This window comes from Oncorhynchus mykiss, chromosome 27, assembly GCF_057628025.1.
Source record: "Oncorhynchus mykiss isolate SJ-2025 chromosome 27, ASM5762802v1, whole genome shotgun sequence".
Lineage (NCBI taxonomy): Eukaryota > Metazoa > Chordata > Actinopteri > Salmoniformes > Salmonidae > Oncorhynchus > Oncorhynchus mykiss.
Window position 1 is genome coordinate 37,435,855 of NC_143048.1, and position 24,146 is coordinate 37,460,000.

At 40.9% G+C, this 24,146-nt stretch overlaps 2 protein-coding genes across 7 annotated transcripts in view; one reads left to right on the top strand and one right to left on the bottom strand.

Moving 5' to 3' along the window:
• Positions 1–17,576, bottom strand: part of nox4 (NADPH oxidase 4) — a 53,288-nt gene extending 35,712 nt beyond the window's left edge. Inside the window, exons 1-2 of one of the 2 annotated variants that reach the window (XM_036965288.2) lie at positions 17,061–17,576; positions 16,677–16,772 (exon numbers count right to left, since the gene is read on the bottom strand). In XM_036965288.2, coding sequence (XP_036821183.1) covers positions 16,677–16,772; positions 17,061–17,117 — 153 coding nt within the window. In that variant the 5' untranslated portion in view covers positions 17,118–17,576. The remainder of the gene's footprint in view (positions 1–16,676; positions 16,773–17,060) is intronic. The other variant, XM_090223951.1, reaches the window with a different exon arrangement.
• A 560-nt stretch (positions 17,577–18,136) lies between these two features.
• The window catches only part of naalad2 (N-acetylated alpha-linked acidic dipeptidase 2), a 19,350-nt gene continuing 13,340 nt past the window's right edge, over positions 18,137–24,146 (top strand). For 3 of the 5 annotated variants that reach the window (XM_036965269.2, XM_090223953.1, XM_090223954.1), the window contains exon 1: positions 18,374–18,836. In XM_036965269.2, coding sequence (XP_036821164.2) covers positions 18,755–18,836 — 82 coding nt within the window. In that variant the 5' untranslated portion in view covers positions 18,374–18,754. Of the gene's footprint in view, positions 18,837–24,146 lie in introns of all 5 variants that reach the window. The other 2 variants (XM_090223952.1, XM_090223955.1) reach the window with 1 other exon arrangement.

The following is a 24,146-nucleotide window of genomic DNA, read 5'->3' on the forward strand; positions in this document are numbered from 1 at the left end:
ACCATCTACAGAGTTTGTCATACAGAAAACAGCTGACAGCAAAACCACAGTGAAGGGGTGATCTGATATCCTGACAGTTCTGTACACACACACACACACACACACACACACACACACACACACACACACACACACACACACACACACACACAGCTGAATGAGATAAGATCTCTTTTGCAGGGATTTGTCCCCCACATGCAAAGTCTATGCAGCACACACACACACACACAAATCTCGCTCTGTCTGTCTCTCTCACTCTCAATTCAATTTCTATTTAAGGGCTTTATTGGCATAGGAAATATATTGCCAAAGCATGTGGAATACACAATAAACAAAAGGGAAATGAACAGTAAACATTACACTCACAAAAGTTTTAAAGAAAAGAGACGTATTTACAGAGGTTTTACTTAATATGGTGTTTGTGTTCCACTGGTTGCCCTTCTCTTGTGGCAACAGGTCACTAATCTTGCTGCTGTGGTGGCACACTGTGGTATTTCACCTAATAGATATGGGTTTATAAAAATTGGATTTGTTTTCAAATTCTTTGTGGATCTGTGTAAAACATGTCTCAAATGTTTATGTAAAATGGCTGACGTTTTAGAATCCTTTTTTTCCTTTAACAAGTCTGACGTGAACGACATACTGCTTTCCTGGGATCAGGCCCAGATCCCCGTCATTTGCGTGAAGAGACGGCGGAGAAAAGGGGGCCAAAGGGCGGGCTGACTTCTGAGAATTTGAAGGCAATCGAATAAACCCCCACTTCCTTCCATTCTGCTAGCAAACGCTCAATCTTTGGAAAATAAAATAGATGACCGACACGGAAGATTAAACTACCAACGGGACATTCAAAACTGTAATATCTTATGCTTCACGGAGTCGTGGCTGAACGACAACATTATCAACATACAGCTGGCTGGTTATAAGTTGTATTGGCAGGACAGAACAGCGGCGTCTGGTAGGACAAGGGGCAGAGGGCTATGTATTTTTGCAGATAACAGCTGGTGCACGATCTCTAAGGAAGTCTCAAGGTTTTGCTCACCTGAGGTGGAGTATCTCATGATAAGCTGTAGACCACACTATCTACAGAGAGAGTTTTCATCTGTATTTATTGTAGCTGTCTACATACCACAACAGTTTGATGCTGGCACTAAAATAGCACTCAATAAGTTGTCTACCGCCATAAGCAAACAGGAAAACCACAGGCAGCGCTCCTAGTGGTCGTGGACTTTAACACAGGGAAAATTAAATCCGTCTTACAAAATTCTATCAGCATGTTAAATGTGCAACCAGGGGAGAAAAACAACTCTGGACCAGCTTTACTCCACACACAGAGACATACAAAGCTCTCCCTCACCCTCCATCTGGCAAATCTGACCATAATTCTATCCTCCTGATTCCTACTTACAAGTAAAATTAAAGCAGAAAGCACCAGTGACTCGATCAATAAAAAAGTGGTCAGATGAAGCAGATGCTAAACTACAGGACTGTTCTGCTAGCACAGACTGGAATATATTCTGGGATTCTTCCGATGGCATTAAGGAGTACATCACATCAATCACTGGCTTTGTCAATAAGTGCATCGATGACGTCGTCCCCACAGTGACAGTACGTACATACCCCAACCAGAAGCCATGGAATACAGGCAACTTCCGTACTGAGCTAAAGGCTATAGCTGCTGCTTTCAAGGAGTGGGAAGCTTATAAGAAATCCCGCTGTGCCCTCCGACTAACCATCAAACAGGCAAAGTGTCAATACAGGACTAAGATCGAATCGTACTACACCGGATCTGACACTCGTCGGATGTCCACATCACCAACAAACTAGCATAGGACATAGATGGGAGGGGTTGAATGGAGCTGAAGGGTGGGACTAATAACAACAAGATAACCAATGTAAAATGTATATAGGTTCAGAAATGTTGCGAAATAGCACAGTTACAAATAGAAATCAAACTGGATGGACATCAGAAGAAGGAAGAACTAAAAACAAACAAAATATAACTATTGTAAATAGATTGTATCTGTAAAATCGGTATAATATGTATAAACTCAAGGTAGAAGCCTAAGTGTAATTGTTTATTAGTTTACTCCAATTGGGGGAAGGGTGGTAGGGTTTGAGGGGAATAATAAAGGTATATTCTAAAAGAAAGTATGTACAGTCGAAGTCAGAGGTTTACATACACTTAGGTTGGAGTCATTAAAACTAGTTTACATACACTTAGGTTGGAGTCATTAAAACTAGTTTACATACACTTAGGTTGGAGTCATTAAAACTAGTTTACATACACTTAGGTTGGAGTCATTAAAACTAGTTTACATACACTTAGGTTGGAGTCATTAAAACTAGTTTACATACACTTAGGTTGGAGTCATTAAAACTAGTTTACATACACTTAGGTTGGAGTCATTAAAACTAGTTTACATACACTTAGGTTGGAGTCATTAAAACTAGTTTACATACACTTAGGTTGGAGTCATTAAAACTAGCTTACATACACTTAGGTTGGAGTCATTAAAACTAGTTTACATACACTTAGGTTGGAGTCATTAAAACTAGTTTACATACACTTAGGTTGGAGTCATTAAACCTAGTTTACATACACTTAGGTTGGAGTCATTAAAACTAGTTTACATACACTTAGGTTGGAGTCATTAAAACTAGTTTACATACACTTAGGTTGGAGTCATTAAAACTAGTTTACATACACTTAGGTTGGAGTCATTAAACCTAGTTTACATACACTTAGGTTGGAGTCATTAAAACTAGTTTACATACACTTAGGTTGGAGTCATTAAAACTAGTTTACATACACTTAGGTTGGAGTCATTAAAACTAGTTTACATACACTTAGGTTGGAGTCATTAAAACTAGTTTACATACATACACTTAGGTTGGAGTCATTAAAACTAGTTTACATACACTTATGTTGGAGTCATTAAAACTAGTTTACATACACTTAGGTTGGAGTCATTAAAACTAGTTTACATACACTTAGGTTGGAGTCATTAAAACTAGTTTACATACATACACTTAGGTTGGAGTCATTAAAACTAGTTTACATACACTTATGTTGGAGTCATTAAAACTAGTTTACATACACTTAGGTTGGAGTCATTAAAACTAGTTTACATACACTTAGGTTGGAGTCATTAAAACTAGTTTACATACACTTAGGTTGGAGTCATTAAAACTAGTTTACATACACTTAGGTTGGAGTCATTAAAACTAGTTTACATACACTTAGTTTGGAGTCATTAAAACTAGTTTACATACACTTAGTTTGGAGTCATTAAAACTAGTTTACATACACTTAGGTTGGAGTCATTAAAACTAGTTTACATACACTTAGGTTGGAGTCATTAAAACTAGTTTACATACACTTAGGTTGGAGTCATTAAAACTAGTTTACATACACTTAGGTTGGAGTCATTAAAACTAGTTTACATACACTTAGGTTGGAGTCATTAAAACTAGTTTACATACACTTAGGTTGGAGTCATTAAAACTAGTTTACATACACTTAGGTTGGAGTCATTAAAACTAGTTTACATACACTTAGGTTGGAGTCATTAAAACTAGTTTACATACACTTAGGTTGGAGTCATTAAAACTAGTTTACATACACTTAGGTTGGAGTCATTAAAACTAGTTTACATACACTTAGGTTGGAGTCATTAAAACTAGTTTACATACACTTAGGTTGGAGTCATTAAAACTAGTTTACATACACTTAGGTTGGAGTCATTAAAACTAGTTTACATACACTTAGGTTGGAGTCATTAAAACTAGTTTACATACACTTAGGTTGGAGTCATTAAAACTAGTTTACATACACTTAGGTTGGAGTCATTAAAACTAGTTTACATACACTTAGGTTGGAGTCATTAAAACTAGTTTACATACACTTAGTTTGGAGTCATTAAAACTAGTTTACATACACTTAGGTTGGAGTCATTAAAACTAGTTTACATACACTTAGTTTGGAGTCATTAAAACTAGTTTACATACACTTAGTTTGGAGTCATTAAAACTAGTTTACATACACTTAGTTTGGAGTCATTAAAACTAGTTTACATACACTTAGGTTGGAGTCATTAAAACTAGTTTACATACACTTAGGTTGGAGTCATTAAAACTAGTTTACATACACTTAGGTTGGAGTCATTAAAACTAGTTTACATACACTTAGGTTGGAGTCATTAAAACTAGTTTACATACACTTAGGTTGGAGTCATTAAAACTAGTTTACATACACTTAGGTTGGAGTCATTAAAACTAGTTTACATACACTTAGGTTGGAGTCATTAAAACTAGTTTACATACACTTAGGTTGGAGTCATTAAAACTAGTTTACATACACTTAGATTGGAGTCATTAAAACTAGTTTACATACACTTAGGTTGGAGTCATTAAAACTAGTTTACATACACTTAGGTTGGAGTCATTAAAACTAGTTTACATACACTTAGGTTGGAGTCATTAAAACTAGTTTACATACACTTAGGTTGGAGTCATTAAAACTAGTTTACATACACTTAGGTTGGAGTCATTAAAACTAGTTTACATACACTTAGGTTGGAGTCATTAAAACTAGTTTACATACACTTAGGTTGGAGTCATTAAAACTAGTTTACATACACTTAGGTTGGAGTCATTAAAACTAGTTTACATACACTTAGGTTGGAGTCATTAAAACTAGTTTACATACACTTAGGTTGGAGTCATTAAAACTAGTTTACATACACTTAGGTTGGAGTCATTAAAACTAGTTTACATATACTTAGGTTGGAGTCATTAAAACTAGTTTACATACACTTAGGTTGGAGTCATTAAAACTAGTTTACATACACTTAGGTTGGAGTCATTAAAACTAGTTTACATATACTTAGGTTGGAGTCATTAAAACTAGTTTACATACACTTAGGTTGGAGTCATTAAAACTAGTTTACATACACTTAGGTTGGAGTCATTAAAACTAGTTTACATACACTTAGGTTGGAGTCATTAAAACTAGTTTACATACACTTAGTTTGGAGTCATTAAAACTAGTTTACATACACTTAGGTTGGAGTCATTAAAACTAGTTTACATACACTTAGGTTGGAGTCATTAAAACTAGTTTACATACACTTAGGTTGGAGTCATTAAAACTAGTTTACATACACTTAGATTGGAGTCATTAAAACTAGTTTACATACACTTAGGTTGGAGTCATTAAAACTAGTTTACATACACTTAGTTTGGAGTCATTAAAACTAGTTTACATACACTTAGGTTGGAGTCATTAAAACTAGTTTACATACACTTAGTTTGGAGTCATTAAAACTAGTTTACATACACTTAGGTTGGAGTCATTAAAACTAGTTTACATACACTTAGTTTGGAGTCATTAAAACTAGTTTACATACACTTAGGTTGGAGTCATTAAAACTAGTTTACATACACTTAGTTTGGAGTCATTAAAACTAGTTTACATACACTTAGTTTGGAGTCATTAAAACTAGTTTACATACACTTAGTTTGGAGTCATTAAAACTAGTTTACATACACTTAGGTTGGAGTCATTAAAACTAGTTTACATACACTTAGGTTGGAGTCATTAAAACTAGTTTACATACACTTAGGTTGGAGTCATTAAAACTAGTTTACATACACTTAGTTTGGAGTCATTAAAACTAGTTTACATACACTTAGGTTGGAGTCATTAAAACTAGTTTACATACACTTAGGTTGGAGTCATTAAAACTAGTTTACATACACTTAGGTTGGAGTCATTAAAACTAGTTTACATACACTTAGTGTTACGGTGCGTGAATGAGGACCCAAAAGCGAATCAACTTAAACAGAGCTTCTTTAATTACCAAACATAGGTAGGCTCAGATGGACCGGCAGATTCTGACAGGACAGGACAAGGTTACAGCAAACATGACGACAGTCTGGTTCAGGCATGAATGACACAAACAAACAAGAATCCGACAAGGACAGGAGCAGAAACAGAGAGAGATATAGGGACCTAATCAGAGGGAAAAAGGGAACAGGTGGGGAACGGGGTGAATGGGTAGTTAGAGGAGACAAGGGACAGCTGGGGGAAAGCGGGGGAGAAAAGGTAACCTAACACGACCAGCAGAGGGAGACAGGGTGAAGGGAAAGGACAGAGACAAGACAACATGACAGTACATGACAGTACCCCCCCACTCACCGAGCGCCTCCTGGCGCACTCGAGGAGGAAACCTGGCGGCAACGGAGGAAATCATCAATCAGCGCACGGTCCAGCACGTCCCGAGAGGGAACCCAACTCCTCTCCTCAGGACCGTACCCCTCCCAGTCAACTAGGTACTGATGACCACGGCCCCGAGGACGCATGTCCAAGATTTTACGGACCCTGTAGATAGGTGCGCCCTCGACAAGGATGGGGGGGGGGGGGGGAAGACGAGCGGGGGCGCGAAGAACGGGCTTAACACAGGAGACATGGAAGACCGGGTGGACGCGACGAAGATATCGCGGAAGAAGAAGTCGCACTGCGACAGGATTAATGACCTGAGAGATACGGAATGGACCAATGAACCGCGGGGTCAACTTGCGAGAAGCCGTCTTAAGGGGAAGGTTCTGAGTGGAGAGCCAAACTCTCTGACCGCGACAATATCTAGGGCTCTTCGTTCTACGCTTATTAGCAGCTCTCACAGTCTGCGCCCTATAACGGCAAAGTGCAGACCTGACCCTCTTCCAGGTGCGCTCGCAACGTTGGACAAAAGCCTGAGCGGAGGGGACGCTGGACTCGGCGAACTGAGATGAGAACAACGGAGGCTGGTACCCGAGGCTACTCTGAAAAGGAGATAGCCCGGTCGCAGACGAAGGAAGCGAGTTGTGGGCGTATTCTGCCCAGGGGAGCTGTTCTGACCAAGACGCAGGGTTGCGAAAAGAAAGACTGCGTAAGATGCGACCAATAGTCTGATTGGCCCGTTCTGCTTGACCGTTAGACTGGGGGTGAAAGCCGGAAGAGAGACTGACGGAAGCCCCAATCAAACGGCAAAACTCCCTCCAAAATTGAGACGTGAATTGCGGACCTCTGTCCGAAACGACGTCTGACGGAAGGCCATGAATTCTGAAAACATTCTCGATGATGATTTGTGCCGTCTCTTTAGCAGAAGGAAGCTTAGCAAGGGGAATGAAATGAGCCGCCTTAGAGAACCTATCGACAACCGTAAGAATAACAGTCTTCCCCGCTGACGAAGGCAGTCCGGTGACAAAATCTAAGGCGATGTGAGACCACGGTCGAGAGGGAATAGGAAGCGGCCTGAGACGGCCGGCAGGAGGAGAGTTACCGGACTTAGTCTGCGCGCAGACCGAACAAGCAGCCACGAAACGACGCGTGTCATGCTCCCGGGTGGGCCACCAGAAACGCTGGCGAATGGAAGCAAGCGTACCCCGAACGCCAGGGTGGCCGGCTAACTTGGCAGAGTGAGCCCACTGAAGAACGGCCAGACGAGTAGGAACGGGAACGAAAAGAAGGTTCCTAGGACAAGCGCGCGGCGACGGAGTTTGAGTGAGTGCTTGCTTTACCTGCCTCTCAATTCCCCAGACAGTCAACCCGACAACACGCCCCTCAGGGAGAATCCCCTCGGGGTCAGTGGAGGCTACTGAAGAACTGAAGAGACGAGACAAAGCATCAGGCTTGGTGTTCTTAGAGCCCGGACGATAAGAAATCACGAACTCGAAACGAGCGAAAAACAGCGCCCAACGCGCATTAAGTCGTTTGGCAGAACGGATGTACTCAAGGTTCCTATGGTCAGTCCAAACGACAAAAGGAACGGTCGCCCCCTCCAACCACTGTCGCCATTCGCCTAGGGCTAACCGGATGGCGAGCAGTTCGCGGTTACCCACATCATAGTTACGTTCCGACGGCGACAGGCGATGAGAAAAATACGCGCATGGGTGGACCTTGTCGTCAGAGAGGGAGCGCTGAGAAAGGATGGCTCCCACTCCCACCTCTGACGCGTCAACCTCGACAACGAACTGTCTAGAGACGTCAGGTGTAACAAGGATAGGAGCGGATGTAAAACGATTCTTGAGGAGATCAAAAGCTCCCTGGGCGGAAACGGACCACTTAAAGCACGTCTTGACAGAAGTAAGGGCTGTGAGAGGAGCTGCCACCTGACCGAAATTACAGATGAAACGACGATAGAAGTTCGCGAAGCCGAGAAAGCGCTGCAGCTCGACGCGTGACTTAGGGACGGGCCAATCAATGACAGCTTGGACCTTAGCGGGATCCATCTTAATGCCTTCAGCGGAAATAACAGAACCGAGAAATGTGACGGAGGAGGCATGAAACGTGCACTTCTCAGCCTTCACAAAAAGACAATTCTCTAAAAGGCGCTGGAGGACACGTCGAACGTGCTGAACATGAATCTGGAGTGACGGTGAAAAAATCAGGATATCGTCAAGGTAAACGAAAACAAAGATGTTCAGCATGTCTCTCAGGACATCATTGACTAATGCCTGAAAGACAGCTGGAGCGTTAGCGAGGCCGAAAGGAAGAACCCGGTATTCAAAGTGCCCTAACGGAGTGTTAAACGCCGTCTTCCACTCGTCCCCCTCCCTGATGCGCACGAGATGGTAAGCGTTACGAAGGTCCAACTTAGTGAAAAACCTGGCTCCCTGCAGGATCTCGAAGGCTGAAGACATAAGAGGAAGCGGATAACGATTCTTCACTGTTATGTCATTCAGCCCTCGATAATCTATGCAGGGGCGCAGAGACCCGTCCTTCTTCTTGACAAAAAAAAACCCCGCTCCGGCGGGAGAGGAGGAGGGGACTATGGTACCGGCGTCAAGAGCTACAGACAAATAATCTTCGAGAGCCTTACGTTCGGGAGCCGACAGAGAGTATAGTCTACCCCGGGGGGGGGTGGTTCCCGGAAGGAGATCAATACTACAATCATACGACCGGTGTGGAGGAAGAGAGGTGGCCCTGGACCGACTGAACACCGTGCGCAGATCGTGATATTCCTCCGGCACCCCTGTCAAATCACCAGGCTCCTCCTGTGAAGAAGAGACAGAGGAAACAGGAGGGATAGCAGACATTAAACATTTCACATGACAAGAGACGTTCCAGGAGAGGATAGAATTACTAGACCAATTAATGGAAGGATTATGACAAACTAGCCAGGGATGGCCCAAAACAACAGGTGTAAAAGGTGAACGAAAAATTAAAAAAGAAATGGTTTCACTATGATTACCAGAAACAGTGAGGGTTAAAGGTAGCGTCTCACGCTGAATCCTGGGGAGAGGACTACCATCCAGGGCGAACAAGGCCGTGGGCTCCTTTAACTGTCTGAGAGGAATGTCATGTTCCCGAGCCCAGGTCTCGTCCATAAAACAGCCCTCCGCCCCAGAGTCTATTAAGGCACTGCAGGAAGCTGACGAACCGGTCCAGCGTAGATGGACCGACAAGGTAGTGCAGGATCTTGAAGGAGAGACAGGAGTAGTAGCGCTCACCAGTAGCCCTCCGCTTACTGACGAGCTCTGGCCTTTTACTGGACATGAAGTGACAAAATGACCAGCGGAACCGCAATAGAGACAGAGGCGGTTGGTGATTCTCCGTTCCCTCTCCTTAGTCGAGATGCGGATACCTCCCAGCTGCATGGGCTCAGCACCCGAGCCGGCAGAGGAAGATGGTAGTGATGCGGAGAGGGAGGCGACGGAGAGCGCGAGCTCCTTTCCACGAGCTCGGTGACGAAGATCAACCCGTCGCTCAATGCGAATAGCGAGTTCAATCAAGGAATCCACGCTGGAAGGAACCTCCCGGGAGAGAATCTCATCCTTTACCTCTGCGCGGAGACCCTCCAGAAGACGAGCGAGCAAGGCCGGCTCGTTCCAGCCACTGGAGGCAGCAAGAGTGCGAAACTCAATAGAGTAGTCTGTTATGGATCGATTGCCTTGACATAGGGAAGACAGGGCCCTGGAAGCCTCCTCCCCAAAAACAGATCGATCAAAAACCCGTATCATCTCCTCCTTAAAGTCTTGATACTGGTTAATACACTCAGCCCTTGCCTCCCAGATTGCCGTGCCCCACTCACGAGCCCGTCCAATAAGGAGAGATATGACGTAGGCGACACGAGCAGTGCTCCTGGAGTAAGTGTTGGGCTGGAGAGAAAACACAATATCACACTGGGTGAGGAACGAGCGGCATTCAGTGGGCTCCCCAGAGTAACACGGCGGGTTATTGATTCTGGGCTCCGGAGATTCGAAAGCCCTGGAAGTGGCCGGTGGATCGAGGCGGAGATGGTGAACCTGTTCTGTGAGGTTGGAGACTTGGGTGGCCAGGGTCTCAACGGCATGTCGAGCAGCAGACAATTCCTGCTTGTGTCTGCCTAGCATCGCTCCCTGGATCTCGACGGCTGAGTGGAGAGGATCCGAAGTCGCTGGGTCCATTCTTGGTCGGATTCTTCTGTTACGGTGCGTGAATGAGGACCCAAAAGCGAATCAACTTAAACAGAGCTTCTTTAATTACCAAACATAGGTAGGCTCAGATGGACCGGCAGATTCTGACAGGACAGGACAAGGTTACAGCAAACATGACGACAGTCTGGTTCAGGCATGAATGACACAAACAAACAAGAATCCGACAAGGACAGGAGCAGAAACAGAGAGAGATATAGGGACCTAATCAGAGGGAAAAAGGGAACAGGTGGGGAACGGGGTGAATGGGTAGTTAGAGGAGACAAGGGACAGCTGGGGGAAAGCGGGGGAGAAAAGGTAACCTAACACGACCAGCAGAGGGAGACAGGGTGAAGGGAAAGGACAGAGACAAGACAACATGACAGTACATGACACTTAGGTTGGAGTCATTAAAACTAGTTTACATACACTTAGGTTGGAGTCATTAAAACTAGTTTACATACACTTAGGTTGGAGTCATTAAAACTAGTTTACATACACTTAGGTTGGAGTCATTAAAACTAGTTTACATACACTTAGGTTGGAGTCATTAAAACTAGTTTACATACACTTAGGTTGGAGTCATTAAAACTAGTTTACATACACTTAGGTTGGAGTCATTAAAACTAGTTTACATACACTTAGGTTGGAGTCATTAAAACTAGTTTACATACACTTAGGTTGGAGTCATTAAAACTAGTTTACATACACTTAGGTTGGAGTCATTAAAACTAGTTTACATACACTTAGGTTGGAGTCATTAAAACTAGTTTACATACACTTAGGTTGGAGTCATTAAAACTAGTTTACATACACTTAGGTTGGAGTCATTAAAACTAGTTTACATACACTTAGGTTGGAGTCATTAAAACTAGTTTACATACACTTAGGTTGGAGTCATTAAAACTAGTTTACATACACTTAGGTTGGAGTCATTAAAACTAGTTTACATACACTTAGGTTGGAGTCATTAAAACTAGTTTACATACACTTAGGTTGGAGTCATTAAAACTAGTTTACATACACTTAGGTTGGAGTCATTAAAACTAGTTTACATACACTTAGGTTGGAGTCATTAAAACTAGTTTACATACACTTAGGTTGGAGTCATTAAAACTAGTTTACATACACTTAGGTTGGAGTCATTAAAACTAGTTTACATACACTTAGGTTGGAGTCATTAAAACTAGCTTACATACACTTAGGTTGGAGTCATTAAAACTAGTTTACATACACTTAGGTTGGAGTCATTAAAACTAGTTTACATACACTTAGGTTGGAGTCATTAAAACTAGTTTACATACACTTAGGTTGGAGTCATTAAAACTAGTTTACATACACTTAGGTTGGAGTCATTAAAACTAGTTTACATACACTTAGGTTGGAGTCATTAAAACTAGTTTACATACACTTAGGTTGGAGTCATTAAAACTAGTTTACATACACTTAGGTTGGAGTCATTAAAACTAGTTTACATACACTTAGGTTGGAGTCATTAAAACTAGTTTACATACACTTAGGTTGGAGTCATTAAAACTAGTTTACATACACTTAGGTTGGAGTCATTAAAACTAGTTTACATACACTTAGGTTGGAGTCATTAAAACTAGTTTACATACATACACTTAGGTTGGAGTCATTAAAACTAGTTTACATACACTTAGGTTGGAGTCATTAAAACTAGTTTACATACACTTAGGTTGGAGTCATTAAAACTAGTTTTTCAACCACTCCACAAATTTCTCGTTAACAAACTATAGTTTTGGCAAGTCGGTTAGGACATCTACTTTGTGCATGACACAAGTCATTTTTCCAAAAGGTTTACAGACAGATTATTTCATTTATAATTCACTGTATCACAATTCCAGTGGGTCAGAAGTTTACATACACTAAGTTGACTGTGCCCTTAAACAGCTTGGAAAATTCCAGAAAACAATGTCATGGCTTTAGAAGCTTCTGACAGGCTAATTGACATAATTTTAGTCAATTGGAGGTGTACCTGTGGATGTATTTCAAGGACTACCTTCAAACTCAGTGCCGCTTTGCTTGACATCATGGGAAAATCAAAAGAAATCAGCCAAGATCTCAGAAAAAAAATTGTAGACCTCCACAAGTCTGGTTCATCCTTGGGAGCAATTTCCAAATGCCTGAAGGTACCACGTTCATCTGTACAAACAATAGAACGCAAGTATAAACACCATGGGACCACGCAGCCATCATACAGCTCAGGAAGGAGACGCGTTCTGTCTCCGAGAGATGAACGTACTTTAGTGCGAAAAGTGCTAATCAATCTCAGAACAACAAGGACCCTGTGAAGATGCTGGAGGAAACAGGTACAAAAGTATCTATATCCACAGTAAAATAAGTCCTATATCGACATAACCTGAAAGGCCGCTCAGCAAGGAAGAAGCCACTGCTCCAAAACCGCCATAAAAAAGTCAGATTACGGTTTGCAAATGCACATGGGGACAAAGATCATACTTTTTGGAGAAATGTCCTCTGGTCTGATGAAACAAAAATAGAACTGTTTGGCCATAATGACCATCGTTATGTTTGGAGGAAAAAGCGGGAGGCTTGCAAGAGGAAGAACACCATCCCAACCGTGAAGCACGGGGGTGGCAGCATCATGTTGTGTGGGTGCTTTGCTGCAGGAGGGGCTGGTGCACTTCACAAAATAGATGGCGTCATGAGGATGGAAAAGTATGTGGATATATTGAAGCAACATCTCAAAACATCAGTCAGGAAGTTAAAGCTTGGTTGCATATGGGTCTTCCAAATGGACAATGGACCCAAGCATACTTCCAAAGTTGTGGCAAAATGGCTTAAGGACAACAAAGTCAAGATATTGGTGTGGCCATCACAAAGCCCTGACCTCAATCCCATAGAACATTTGTGGGTAGAACGGAAAAAGTGTGGGCGAGCAAGGAGGCCTACAAACCTGACTCAGTTACACCAGCTCTGTCAGGAGGAATGGGCCAAAATTCACCCAAAGTATTGTGGGAAGCTTGTGGAAGGCTACACGTAACCTTTGACCCAAGTTAAACAATTTAAAGGCAATGCTACCAAATACTAATGTAAACTTCTGACCCACTGGGAATATGATGAAAGAAATAAAAGCTGAAATAAATCATTCTCTCTACTATTATTTTGACATTTCACATTCTTAAAATAAAGTGGTGATCCAAACTGACCTAAGACAGGGTATTTTTACTAGGATTAAATGTCAGGAATTGTGAAAAACTTAAATGTATTTGGCTAAGGTGTATGTAAACTTCCAACTTCAACTGTATGTGGTCTGTCGTAGGGTAATGTGGTAGAAAGCCAACTTGACATTTTCTCAGGACATTGTTTTCTGCTGTTAACGTTAATGATCATGCAGAGGATTTTCCCAAAGTTGTTAGTGACGCATATCCAACGGTAGTTATTGGGGTCAAATTTGTCTCCACTTTTGTGGATTGGGGTCATCAGTCCTTGGTTCCAAGTATTGGGGAAGATATTTTATCATATCATTTAGGATACCATCTACACCCCAGGCCTTTTTGGGTTGAAGGGTTTGTATTTTGTCCTGTAGTTCATACTGAACAAAAATATAAATGCAACATGTAAAGTGCTGGTCCCATGTTTCATGAGCTGAAATAAAAGATCCCAGAAATGTTTCATATGCACAAAAAGCTTATTTCTCTCAAATGTTGTGAACAAATTTGTTTACATCCCTGTTAGTGAGCATTTATCTTTTGCCAAGATAATCCATTCACCTGACAGGTGTGGCATATCAAGAAGCTGATGAAACAGCATGATCATTATACAGATGCACCTTGTGCTGGGGACAATAATAAAGGCCACTCTAAAATGTGCAGTTTTGTCCCACAACACAATGCCACAGATGTCTCAAGTTTTGAGGGAGCGTGCAATTGGCATGCTGACCACCAGAGCTGTTTCCAGAGAATGTGACGAGATCCTGAGGACTATTGTCGTGCCATTCATCTGCCGCCATCACCTCATGTTTCAGCATGATAATGCACAGCCCCATGTTGCAAGGATCTGTACACAATTCCTGGAAGCTGAAAATGTCCCAGTTCTTCCATGGCCTGCATAGTCACCAGCCATGTCACCCGTTGAGCATGTTTGTGATGCCCTGGATCAACGTGTACGACAGCGTGTTCCAGTTCCCGCCAAAATCCAGCAACTTCACACAGCCATTTTGGAGGAGTGGGACAACATTCCACAGGCCACAATCAACAGCCTAGTCAACTATATGCGAAAGAGATGTGTCGCGCTGCATGAGGCAAATGGTGGTCACACCAGATACTGACTGGTTTTCTGATCCACGCCTCTGCCTTTTTTTTAAAGGTATCTGTGACCAACAGACGCATATCTGAATTCCCAGTCATGTGAAATCCCTAGGCTAAGGCCTAATTAATGTATTTCAATTGACTGATATCCTTATATGAACTGTAACTCAGTAAAATCTTTATATTTTTGTTCAGTGTAATTTGAGAATCCAGTGGGTACTGGTAGTCTTTAATAGCTGACTCTAAACTGTTTAATTGATCATGTATGTGTTTTTGCTGTTTGTTCTTTGTTTTTCTCTCTATCTGCCTCTCTCTCTGTCTCTCTCACTCTGCCTCTTTCTCTGCCTCTCTCTCTCAGTCTCTCTGCCTCAGTTCCTCTGCCTCAGTTTCTCTGCCTGTCTCTGCCTCAGTCTCTCTGGCTCTCTCTCTGCCTCGCTCTCTATTGCTCTCTCTCTCTCTCTCTCTCTCTCTCTCTCTCTCTCTCTCTCTTTGTCTCTCTCTCACACGTGTGTAAAGCTGCTACCCAGGAATTCATTCAGAGACCAGTGGCGTGCCCACACTTGCCCTTCTTGAAGTATGAGAAGTGTATGAAGGGCTCACCTACTTCATACAGATAGCCTGCCAGAGGTGTGTGGGGGAGTTACTGCCTTTTAGATAGAACTTCCATATGTGTTTTGCACTAGAGTTGTTCCTGGTCAGGTCATGTAGTCAGGAACATCTCCTGGCCCTAGGTTATGACCACTGGTACCAGTGTCACTGAGCTAGGGCTAAGGATCCTGACAGTCTGCCTTAATGCTCTTTTAGACCAGGTTCAGCTGTGGAATGGTAACTGTATGCAAAGTATAACAAGAACATCAGAGTTATATTTAAATAAAAACCTTTATATTAGCGTGAGCGGCCAATAGACCAAACAGTCAAGAAAATATGTCTCAAAGCACTTAAATGGCACTTGTTTGATTGTGAAGGACAAGTAGCTGTTTTAGTGGCCTAAACCGGCGACCCACAGTGACTTGTGACAACAAATACACCATGCTCACAGAGCGTCAACTGAATGTCACCAAGTCGCTGGGCTCCATCCAGTGTCTTAATATAAATACAGTGCCTTGCGAAAGTATTCGGCCCCCTTGAACTTTGCGACCTTTTGCCACATTTCAGGCTTCAAACATTGTATTTATCATCATTAATCATTTAGGTCAACATTGGATCATTCAGAGATCCTCACTGAACTTCTGGAGAGAGTTTGCTGCACTGAAAGTAAAGGGGCTGAATAATTTTGCACGCCCAATTTTTCTGTTTTTGATTTGTTAAAAAAGTTTGAAATATCCAATAAATGTCGTTCCACTTCATGATTGTGTCCCACTTGTTGTTGATTTTTCACAAAAATATACAGTTTTATATCTTTATGTTTGAAGCCTGAAATGTGGCAAAAGGTCGCAAAGTTCAAGGGGGCCGAATACTTTCGCAAGGCACTGTATCACTGAATAGGAGCCCCCTAAATAAAGGAGACGTATGTGTGTATGGGTGTTACATACAGTACATACACACATCCCATACACCAGGAGTTCCCAAAATGATAGCCCGAGGGACAAAATTGGCCCACTTGTAGATTTATTTGGCCCCCAAGTTTTCTAAGCAAAAATATTTTTTTAAATCCAGGAAATCAGCTCCAGGTGATTTTAATTTGTGTAACCTGTTCCCAAGTGTTCCCACGCATAATAGAGAGACACGTGATCATATACAAATGTAAGCAAGGTTTGAAATTATTATGTTTTAGTCAAATATTATCTCTGTTTGGGATTCTTGCAGTCTATCTGCAGTCTACAAATGATTTGTAATGATGTTACGGCCCCCGACCATCCACTCAAGAAGCTGTATCTAGTTGATGATCCCCGCCATACATTCTGTTCTGTGATCACAGTACAATAGCAGTGAGCTGGACTGGTGTCTTACCCCGAGCATCTGATGGAGGTAGTGGTACTGCTGCCCACAGTAGTACAATAGGAACGTCCTCATAAACAGCAAGGTGTTAGCACCCAGCCACAGCACCTAACACACACACACACATGCGCACACACACACACAAACAAGATGTCAGTGGTGGTGATGAAGATGATTATGATGAATATGATTATTGATAATGATTGATGATGACAACATCCAATGACCACAGCACTCTGTTCAAGTGTTAGTTAGTTCTAATTTCCAGTTAGGATCGAGATAGTAAATTGCAACAGCTCCACTCAGTTACTTTTCTTTGCAATAGTAAAAACATGTCATAACAGTGTAATACTGTAATAAAAGTTTTGTCTCGGGATTAGGTTGTACTATTCTTACCAGAACCAAGTGTTTTCCTCCCTCGTTCGCGACCCAACTCCGCACTGACAAAGCCATGTTTCAGCCTCACCGACCGCCGCCAAGTTTTCCAGTTTGGGAGCTTATGGAAAATCAAATCCCTTTTGTTTGACTCCGAATCTCCTCCTACCAGTGAGTGACACAAACCCGTCTCTTTGCGGATCACTCCCGATAAACTGGCACTCTAATGTCTCGCATGTCTTTGGGGGGCATTTCTGTCCCGGTGTCCTTGCGCACAGCGTGGAGTGTTTTAGCACCGGCGAACCGGCTGGTCGTTTTCTCCTCCTCCCCTCTCTCTCTCTTTCTCACCCGTCTTTCTCTTTTTCTAACGGGTGAGGGCGCCACGGCACTCCATGGTCGTGTGGGTAGTTTTCCACGGTTCTTCAGTCTCCGCTGTTGTGTCTGCGGTGAAAGCAACATGAAAAAAACGGTAGGTTATTGTAGAGCAGGGAGGGCAACGTCCGGGCCTGGACATTTGCCCCTCCCCCTCCCCGAGAGAGTAACCTATAGGTAACAACGTAGCCTCCCAAATGAATGATGACTAGCCTAGATAAAACACAGACAGAAAAGCCTAGAAGAGGATATAGCCTATTGAATTGTAAACATTAAAGATCTAACAGTTATTATATGACAGTGCTGCTATCCTGAACCTTATGTAATTATCACCATTTTTTTGGTCAAATATACATTTTAAGAGACAGCAAAATAGGAAAGTTTCTTCATTATAGGAGTCTGCAATAAGACAGTGGGAGAATCTCAATTGTTTTTGCTCGAGCCCTCTCCTCTGTTCCGCCCTTGCCTGCTTTTGAAAAATGGGTTAGGTCTAGTTTAGGCAATAGGCTACTAGTGCCTCACTGTGGCTATAACCCCCCACTGCAATTTAGAAGATAGATTGCCACCAATCGCACCCAAAAATAAATTGAGAGTGTCATTTTTATCTGTTGTTCACAATCACCACTATAAATCACTAGCATGAGTGTACAGCTATGGCGGGGCTTGAACCAGAAACTGTGCACGAGTCTACAGGCTTATATATACCCTACTCAGACCTGTGCCATGAAGGTCGATACCTTTTTGCAGAGGCAATTGTGCGCACACATACTACAGGCAGGCACCGTTGCACCTACTACTTACCTGTGTAATTTTACGACTGCTACGTTAGGATAGGCAGGCAGAAGTCTGAATCAGGTCTGTGCCTGCTGCTGACGGAGTGTCACTCTTGGAACGTTTCCCCAGCGCACATTCCAGAGCTTCACGCTCGAGCCCACCGCATGAAAGAGGCACAGGCTGCACGCAGCTGTCCTGGAGCTGCGCAGAGGCCGGACTGGGCGCAAGGGTCAAGCGCGACCGCAGGCTGCACAAGAGTGTGGGAAAATGTCACAGAACTATTTATATAAACTACGAGAAACTCAGACAAACGAGGTAATTATGTGACAATTAAGCTGAAAATGTCATTTATAGTTGTAGATATAGGCCTACTGCAGTAAACTCCACTCTCCTCCACCCCTTTCTACTCTCGCTCTGTATATTCTCTCTTGGACACTTTTGACTGTCCCCCCCCCCCTCCTCTCTCTCTCTCTCTCTCTCTCTCTTTCTCTCTCTTTGCTTTTCACACACAAGCACTCCATTATCTTGTTGAATGCGTTCGGTGTTTCGGAGTGTTACCAAGCGGGACAATGAAAACCGAAAGCAGGCTCGTGCAGTGGATATGTTGGCTCATCGTTATAACGTCGTTTTTCCTGACCGGGTTTATAATAGGTGAGTTATAATGACATTTTAGGCGCTGATTATCCATAAATTAAACACTTTAGGAAGTTAAAGTTTCCTTTTACTGGCGAATGATAGTGGTAGTGGTATTGTAACCTTGTGTTACTTTTGCATTTCATAGTGAAGTTTGTAATAATGCCAAGTTTAAGAACTATAATATGCATCTGTCTGAGGCAATTGTTTGATTTTTTGGTGAGCCCGGAGAAAGGAATGTTATAGTTCGCAAAGCATCTTTTCAAACGTCTGAAATCGCAGTGTGTTTCTACTAACAGTCTGAATACGAAAAAGTAGTCTTAACACAGGGTTACAAAAACGCTTATTGTCTTGTCAAATAACACGTTCCTCTATTGAGGAATCAACATAGTAGAGTTGGATAAACGCATACAAGTGACCATATGTTACTACATTCCTTAGTCAGCTCTGAGATGAACTGTGACCTACAGTTGAAGTCGGGAAGTTTACATACACCTTAGCCAAATACATTTAAACTCAGTTTTTCACAATTCCTGACATTTAATCCTATTAAAAAATTCCCTGTTTTAGGTCAGTTAGGATCACCACTTTATTTTAAGAATGTGACATGTCAGAATAATGGTAGAGAGAAGGATTTATTTAAGCTTTTATTTCTTTCATCACATTCCCAGTGGGTCAGAAGTTTACACACACTCAATTAGTATTTGGTAGCATTGCCTTTAAATTGTTTAACTTGGGTCAAAGGTTACGTGTAGCCTTCCACAAGCTTCCCACAATACGTTGGGTGCATTTTGGCCAATTACTCCTGACAGAACTGGTGTAAGTAACCGAGTCAGGTTTGTAGGCCTCCTTGCTCGCACACGCTTTTTCAGTTCTTCCCACAAATTTTGTATGAGATTGAGGTCAGGGCTTTGTGATGGCCACTCAAATATCTTGACTTTGTTGTCCTTAAGCCATTTTGCCACAACTTTGGAAGTATGCTTGGGGTCATTGTCCATTTGGAAGACCCATTTGCGACCAAGCTTTGCTTCAATATATCCATATACTTTTCCATCCTCATGGCGCCATCTATTTTGTGAAGTGCACCAGCCCCTCCTGCAGCAAAGCACCCCCACAACATGATGCTACCACCCCTGTGCTTCACGGTCGGGATGGTGTTCTTCCTCTTGCAAGCCTCCCCCTTTTTCCTCCAAACATAACGATGGTCATTATGGTCAAACAGTTCTATTTTTGTTTCATCTGACGAGAGGACATTTCTCCAAAAAGTATGATCTTTGTCCCAATGTGCAGTTGCAAACCGTAGCCTGGCTTATTTATGGCGGTTTTGGAGCAGTGGCTTCCTCCTAGCTGAGCGATCTTTTAGGTTATGTCGATATAGGACTCGTTTTACTGTGGATATAGATACTTTTGTACCTGTTTCCTCCAGCATCTTCACAGGGTCTTTTGCTGTTGTTCTTGGATTGATTAGCACTTTTCGCACTAAAGTACGTTCATCTCTAGGAGACAGAACGCTTCTCCTTCCCCAAGCTGTATGATGGCTATGTGGTCCATGGTGGTTATACATGCATAATATTGTTTGTACAGATGAACGTGGTATCTTCAGGCGTTTGGAAATTGCTCCCAAGAATTAACCAGACTTGTGGAGGTCTACAATTTTTCTTCTGAGGTCTTGAATGATTTCTTTTGATTTTCACATGATGTCAAGCAAAGAGGCACTGAGTTTGAAGGTAGGCCTTGAAATACATCCACAGGTACACCTCCAATTGACTCAAATTAATTAGCCAATCAGAAGCTACTAAAGATATTTTCTGGAATTTTCCAAGCTGTTTAAAGGCCCAGTCAAGTGAGTGCATGTCATCTTCTGACCCACTGGAATTGTGATACAGTGAATTATAGGAGAAATAATCAGTCTATAAACAATTATTGGAAAAATGACTTGTGTCATTCACAAAGTAGATGTCCTAACAGACTTGCCAACACTATAGTTTGTTAACAAGAAATGTGTGGAGTGGTTGAAAAATGAAGTTTTAATGACTCCAACCTAAGTGTATGTAAACTAGTTTTAATGACTCCAACCTAAGTGTATGTAAACTAGTTTTAATGACTCCAAACTAAGTGTATGTAAACTAGTTTTAATGACTCCAACCTAAGTGTATGTAAACTAGTTTTAATGACTCCAACCTAAGTGTATGTAAACTAGTTTTAATGACTCCAACCTAAGTGTATGTAAACTAGTTTTAATGACTCCAAACTAAGTGTATGTAAACTAGTTTTAATGACTCCAACCTAAGTGTATGTAAACTAGTTTTAATGACTCCAACCTAAGTGTATGTAAACTAGTTTTAATGACTCCAACCTAAGTGTATGTAAACTAGTTTTAATGACTCCAACCTAAGTGTATGTAAACTAGTTTTAATGACTCCAACCTAAGTGTATGTAAACTAGTTTTAATGACTCCAACCTAAGTGTATGTAAACTAGTTTTAATGACTCCAACCTAAGTGTATGTAAACTAGTTTTAATGACTCCAACCTAAGTGTATGTAAACTAGTTTTAATGACTCCAACCTAAGTGTATGTAAACTAGTTTTAATGACTCCAACCTAAGTGTATGTAAACTAGTTTTAATGACTCCAACCTAAGTGTATGTAAACTAGTTTTAATGACTCCAACCTAAGTGTATGTAAACTAGTTTTAATGACTCCAACCTAAGTGTATGTAAACTAGTTTTAATGACTCCAACCTAAGTGTATGTAAACTAGTTTTAATGACTCCAACCTAAGTGTATGTAAACTAGTTTTAATGACTCCAACCTAAGTGTATGTAAACTAGTTTTAATGACTCCAACCTAAGTGTATGTAAACTAGTTTTAATGACTCCAACCTAAGTGTATGTAAACTAGTTTTAATGACTCCAACCTAAGTGTATGTAAACTAGTTTTAATGACTCCAACCTAAGTGTATGTAAACTAGTTTTAATGACTCCAACCTAAGTGTATGTAAACTAGTTTTAATGACTCCAACCTAAGTGTATGTAAACTAGTTTTAATGACTCCAACCTAAGTGTATGTAAACTAGTTTTAATGACTCCAACCTCAGTGTATGTAAACTAGTTTTAATGACTCCAACCTAAGTGTATGTAAACTAGTTTTAATGACTCCAACCTAAGTGTATGTAAACTAGTTTTAATGACTCCAACCTAAGTGTATGTAAACTTCCGACTTCAACAGTACATGTATTTTGGAAAAGACAGGAATGCACAATTATCCACTTCATGAATGTGTGTGATTGTGTGTGTGTGTCAGACTTTCCCAGTTATGCCAGAGTCTACTACTCCACAAGCACAGTTCACATATGCTGTCCTTTCTACCTTCTCTGTTACTAGCGTCATAACACATGACAGACACACACACACTAAAAGCTAAATTACTACAGTAAGATGTTACGCAATAACAGTATTTCTCTGGCGTGGTGTATTGACCTTGAAACAGCTATAGTAAGTAACCTATTGGAGCATCAGGCCCCGGACCAACAGGCTCAGAGACAGTTTCTACCTTTCAGGCCATACAACTGTAACTGTGTATGTGCAGGCTGTCCACCTGCACAAACACTACCGCTCAGAAGTTTGGGGTCACTTAGAAATGTCCTTGTTTTTTAAAGAAAACCACATTTTTTTGTCCATTAAAATAACCTCAAATTGATCAGAAATACAGTGTAGACATTGTTAATGTTGTGAACGACTATTGTAGCTGGAAACGGCAGATTTTTAATGGAATATCTACATAGGCGTACCGTGGCCCATTACCAGCAACCATCACTCCTGTGTTCCAATGGCACGTTGTGTTAGCTAAGCATCCGAGTCGCCTCTTCACTGTTGACGTTGTTTTAAAAAAAAGGACATTTCTATGTGACCCCAAACTTTTGAACGGTAGTGTACCTGTCGTCCACTTGACTATTTGCACAGACTCTCTGCATTCCCACTTCACACACACACACACACAAGCACAAGCACACACATACACTCTCACACACCACTGCTGTGTGTGTTTATTATAAATACTACTGTTGCTCCCCTCACTATTCTCTTTACTACTCGTCTATAACACTGAGTCGTATTCACAATACATTCTGTACATTTTACAAAATGTCCATCTTGTTTTATTACTTTCTCTTTAAAATACTTTGTCTACTTTGTGTATACTTTGTTATTATTAACAGTGTTATTGTGTTGTTACTGACAGTGTTATTGTGTTGTTACTGACAGTGTTATAATTGACAGTGTTATTGTGTTATTATTGACAGTGTTATTGTGTTATTATTAACAGTGTTATTGTGTTGTTACTGACAGTGTTATTGTGTTATTACTGACAGTGTTATAATTGACAGTGTTATTGTGTTATTATTGACAGTGTTATTGTGTTATTATTAACAGTGTTATTGTGTTATTATTGACAGTGTTATTGTGTTATTATTGACAGTGTTATTGTGTTATTATTGACAGTGTTATTGTGTTATTATTAACAGTGTTATTGTGTTATTATTAACAGTGTTATTGTGTTGTTACTGACAGTGTTATAATTGACAGTGTTATTGTGTTATTATTAACAGTGTTATTGTGTTATTATTGACAGTGTTATTGTGTTATTATTAACAGTGTTATTGTGTTATTACTGACAGTGTTATTGTGTTATTACTGACAGTGTTATTGTGTTATTATTGACAGTGTTATTGTGTTATTATTGGCAGTGTTATTGTGTTATAATTGACAGTGTTATTGTGTTATTATTGACAGTGTTATTGTGTTATTATTGACAGTGTTATAATTGACAGTGTTATTGTGTTATTATTGACATTGTTATAATTGACAGTGTTATTGTGTTATAATTGACAGTGTTATTGTGTTATTATTGACATTGTTATAATTGACAGTGTTATTGTGTTATAATTGGCAGTGTTATTGTGTTATAATTGACAGTGTTATTGTGTTATTACTGACAGTGTTATTGTGTTATTATTGACAGTGTTATAATTGACAGTGTTATTGTGTTATTATTGACAGTGTTATTATTGACAGTGTTATTGTGTTATTATTGACAGTGTTATAATTTACAGTGTTATTGTGTTATAATTGACAGTGTTATTGTGTTATTATTGACAGTGTTATTGTGTTATTATTGACAGTGTTATTATTGACAGTGTTATTGTGTTATAATTGACAGTGTTATTATTGACAGTGTTATTGTGTTATTATTGACAGTGTTATTATTGACAGTGTTATTATTGACAGTGTTATTGTGTTATTATTGACAGTGTTATTGTGTTATTATTGAC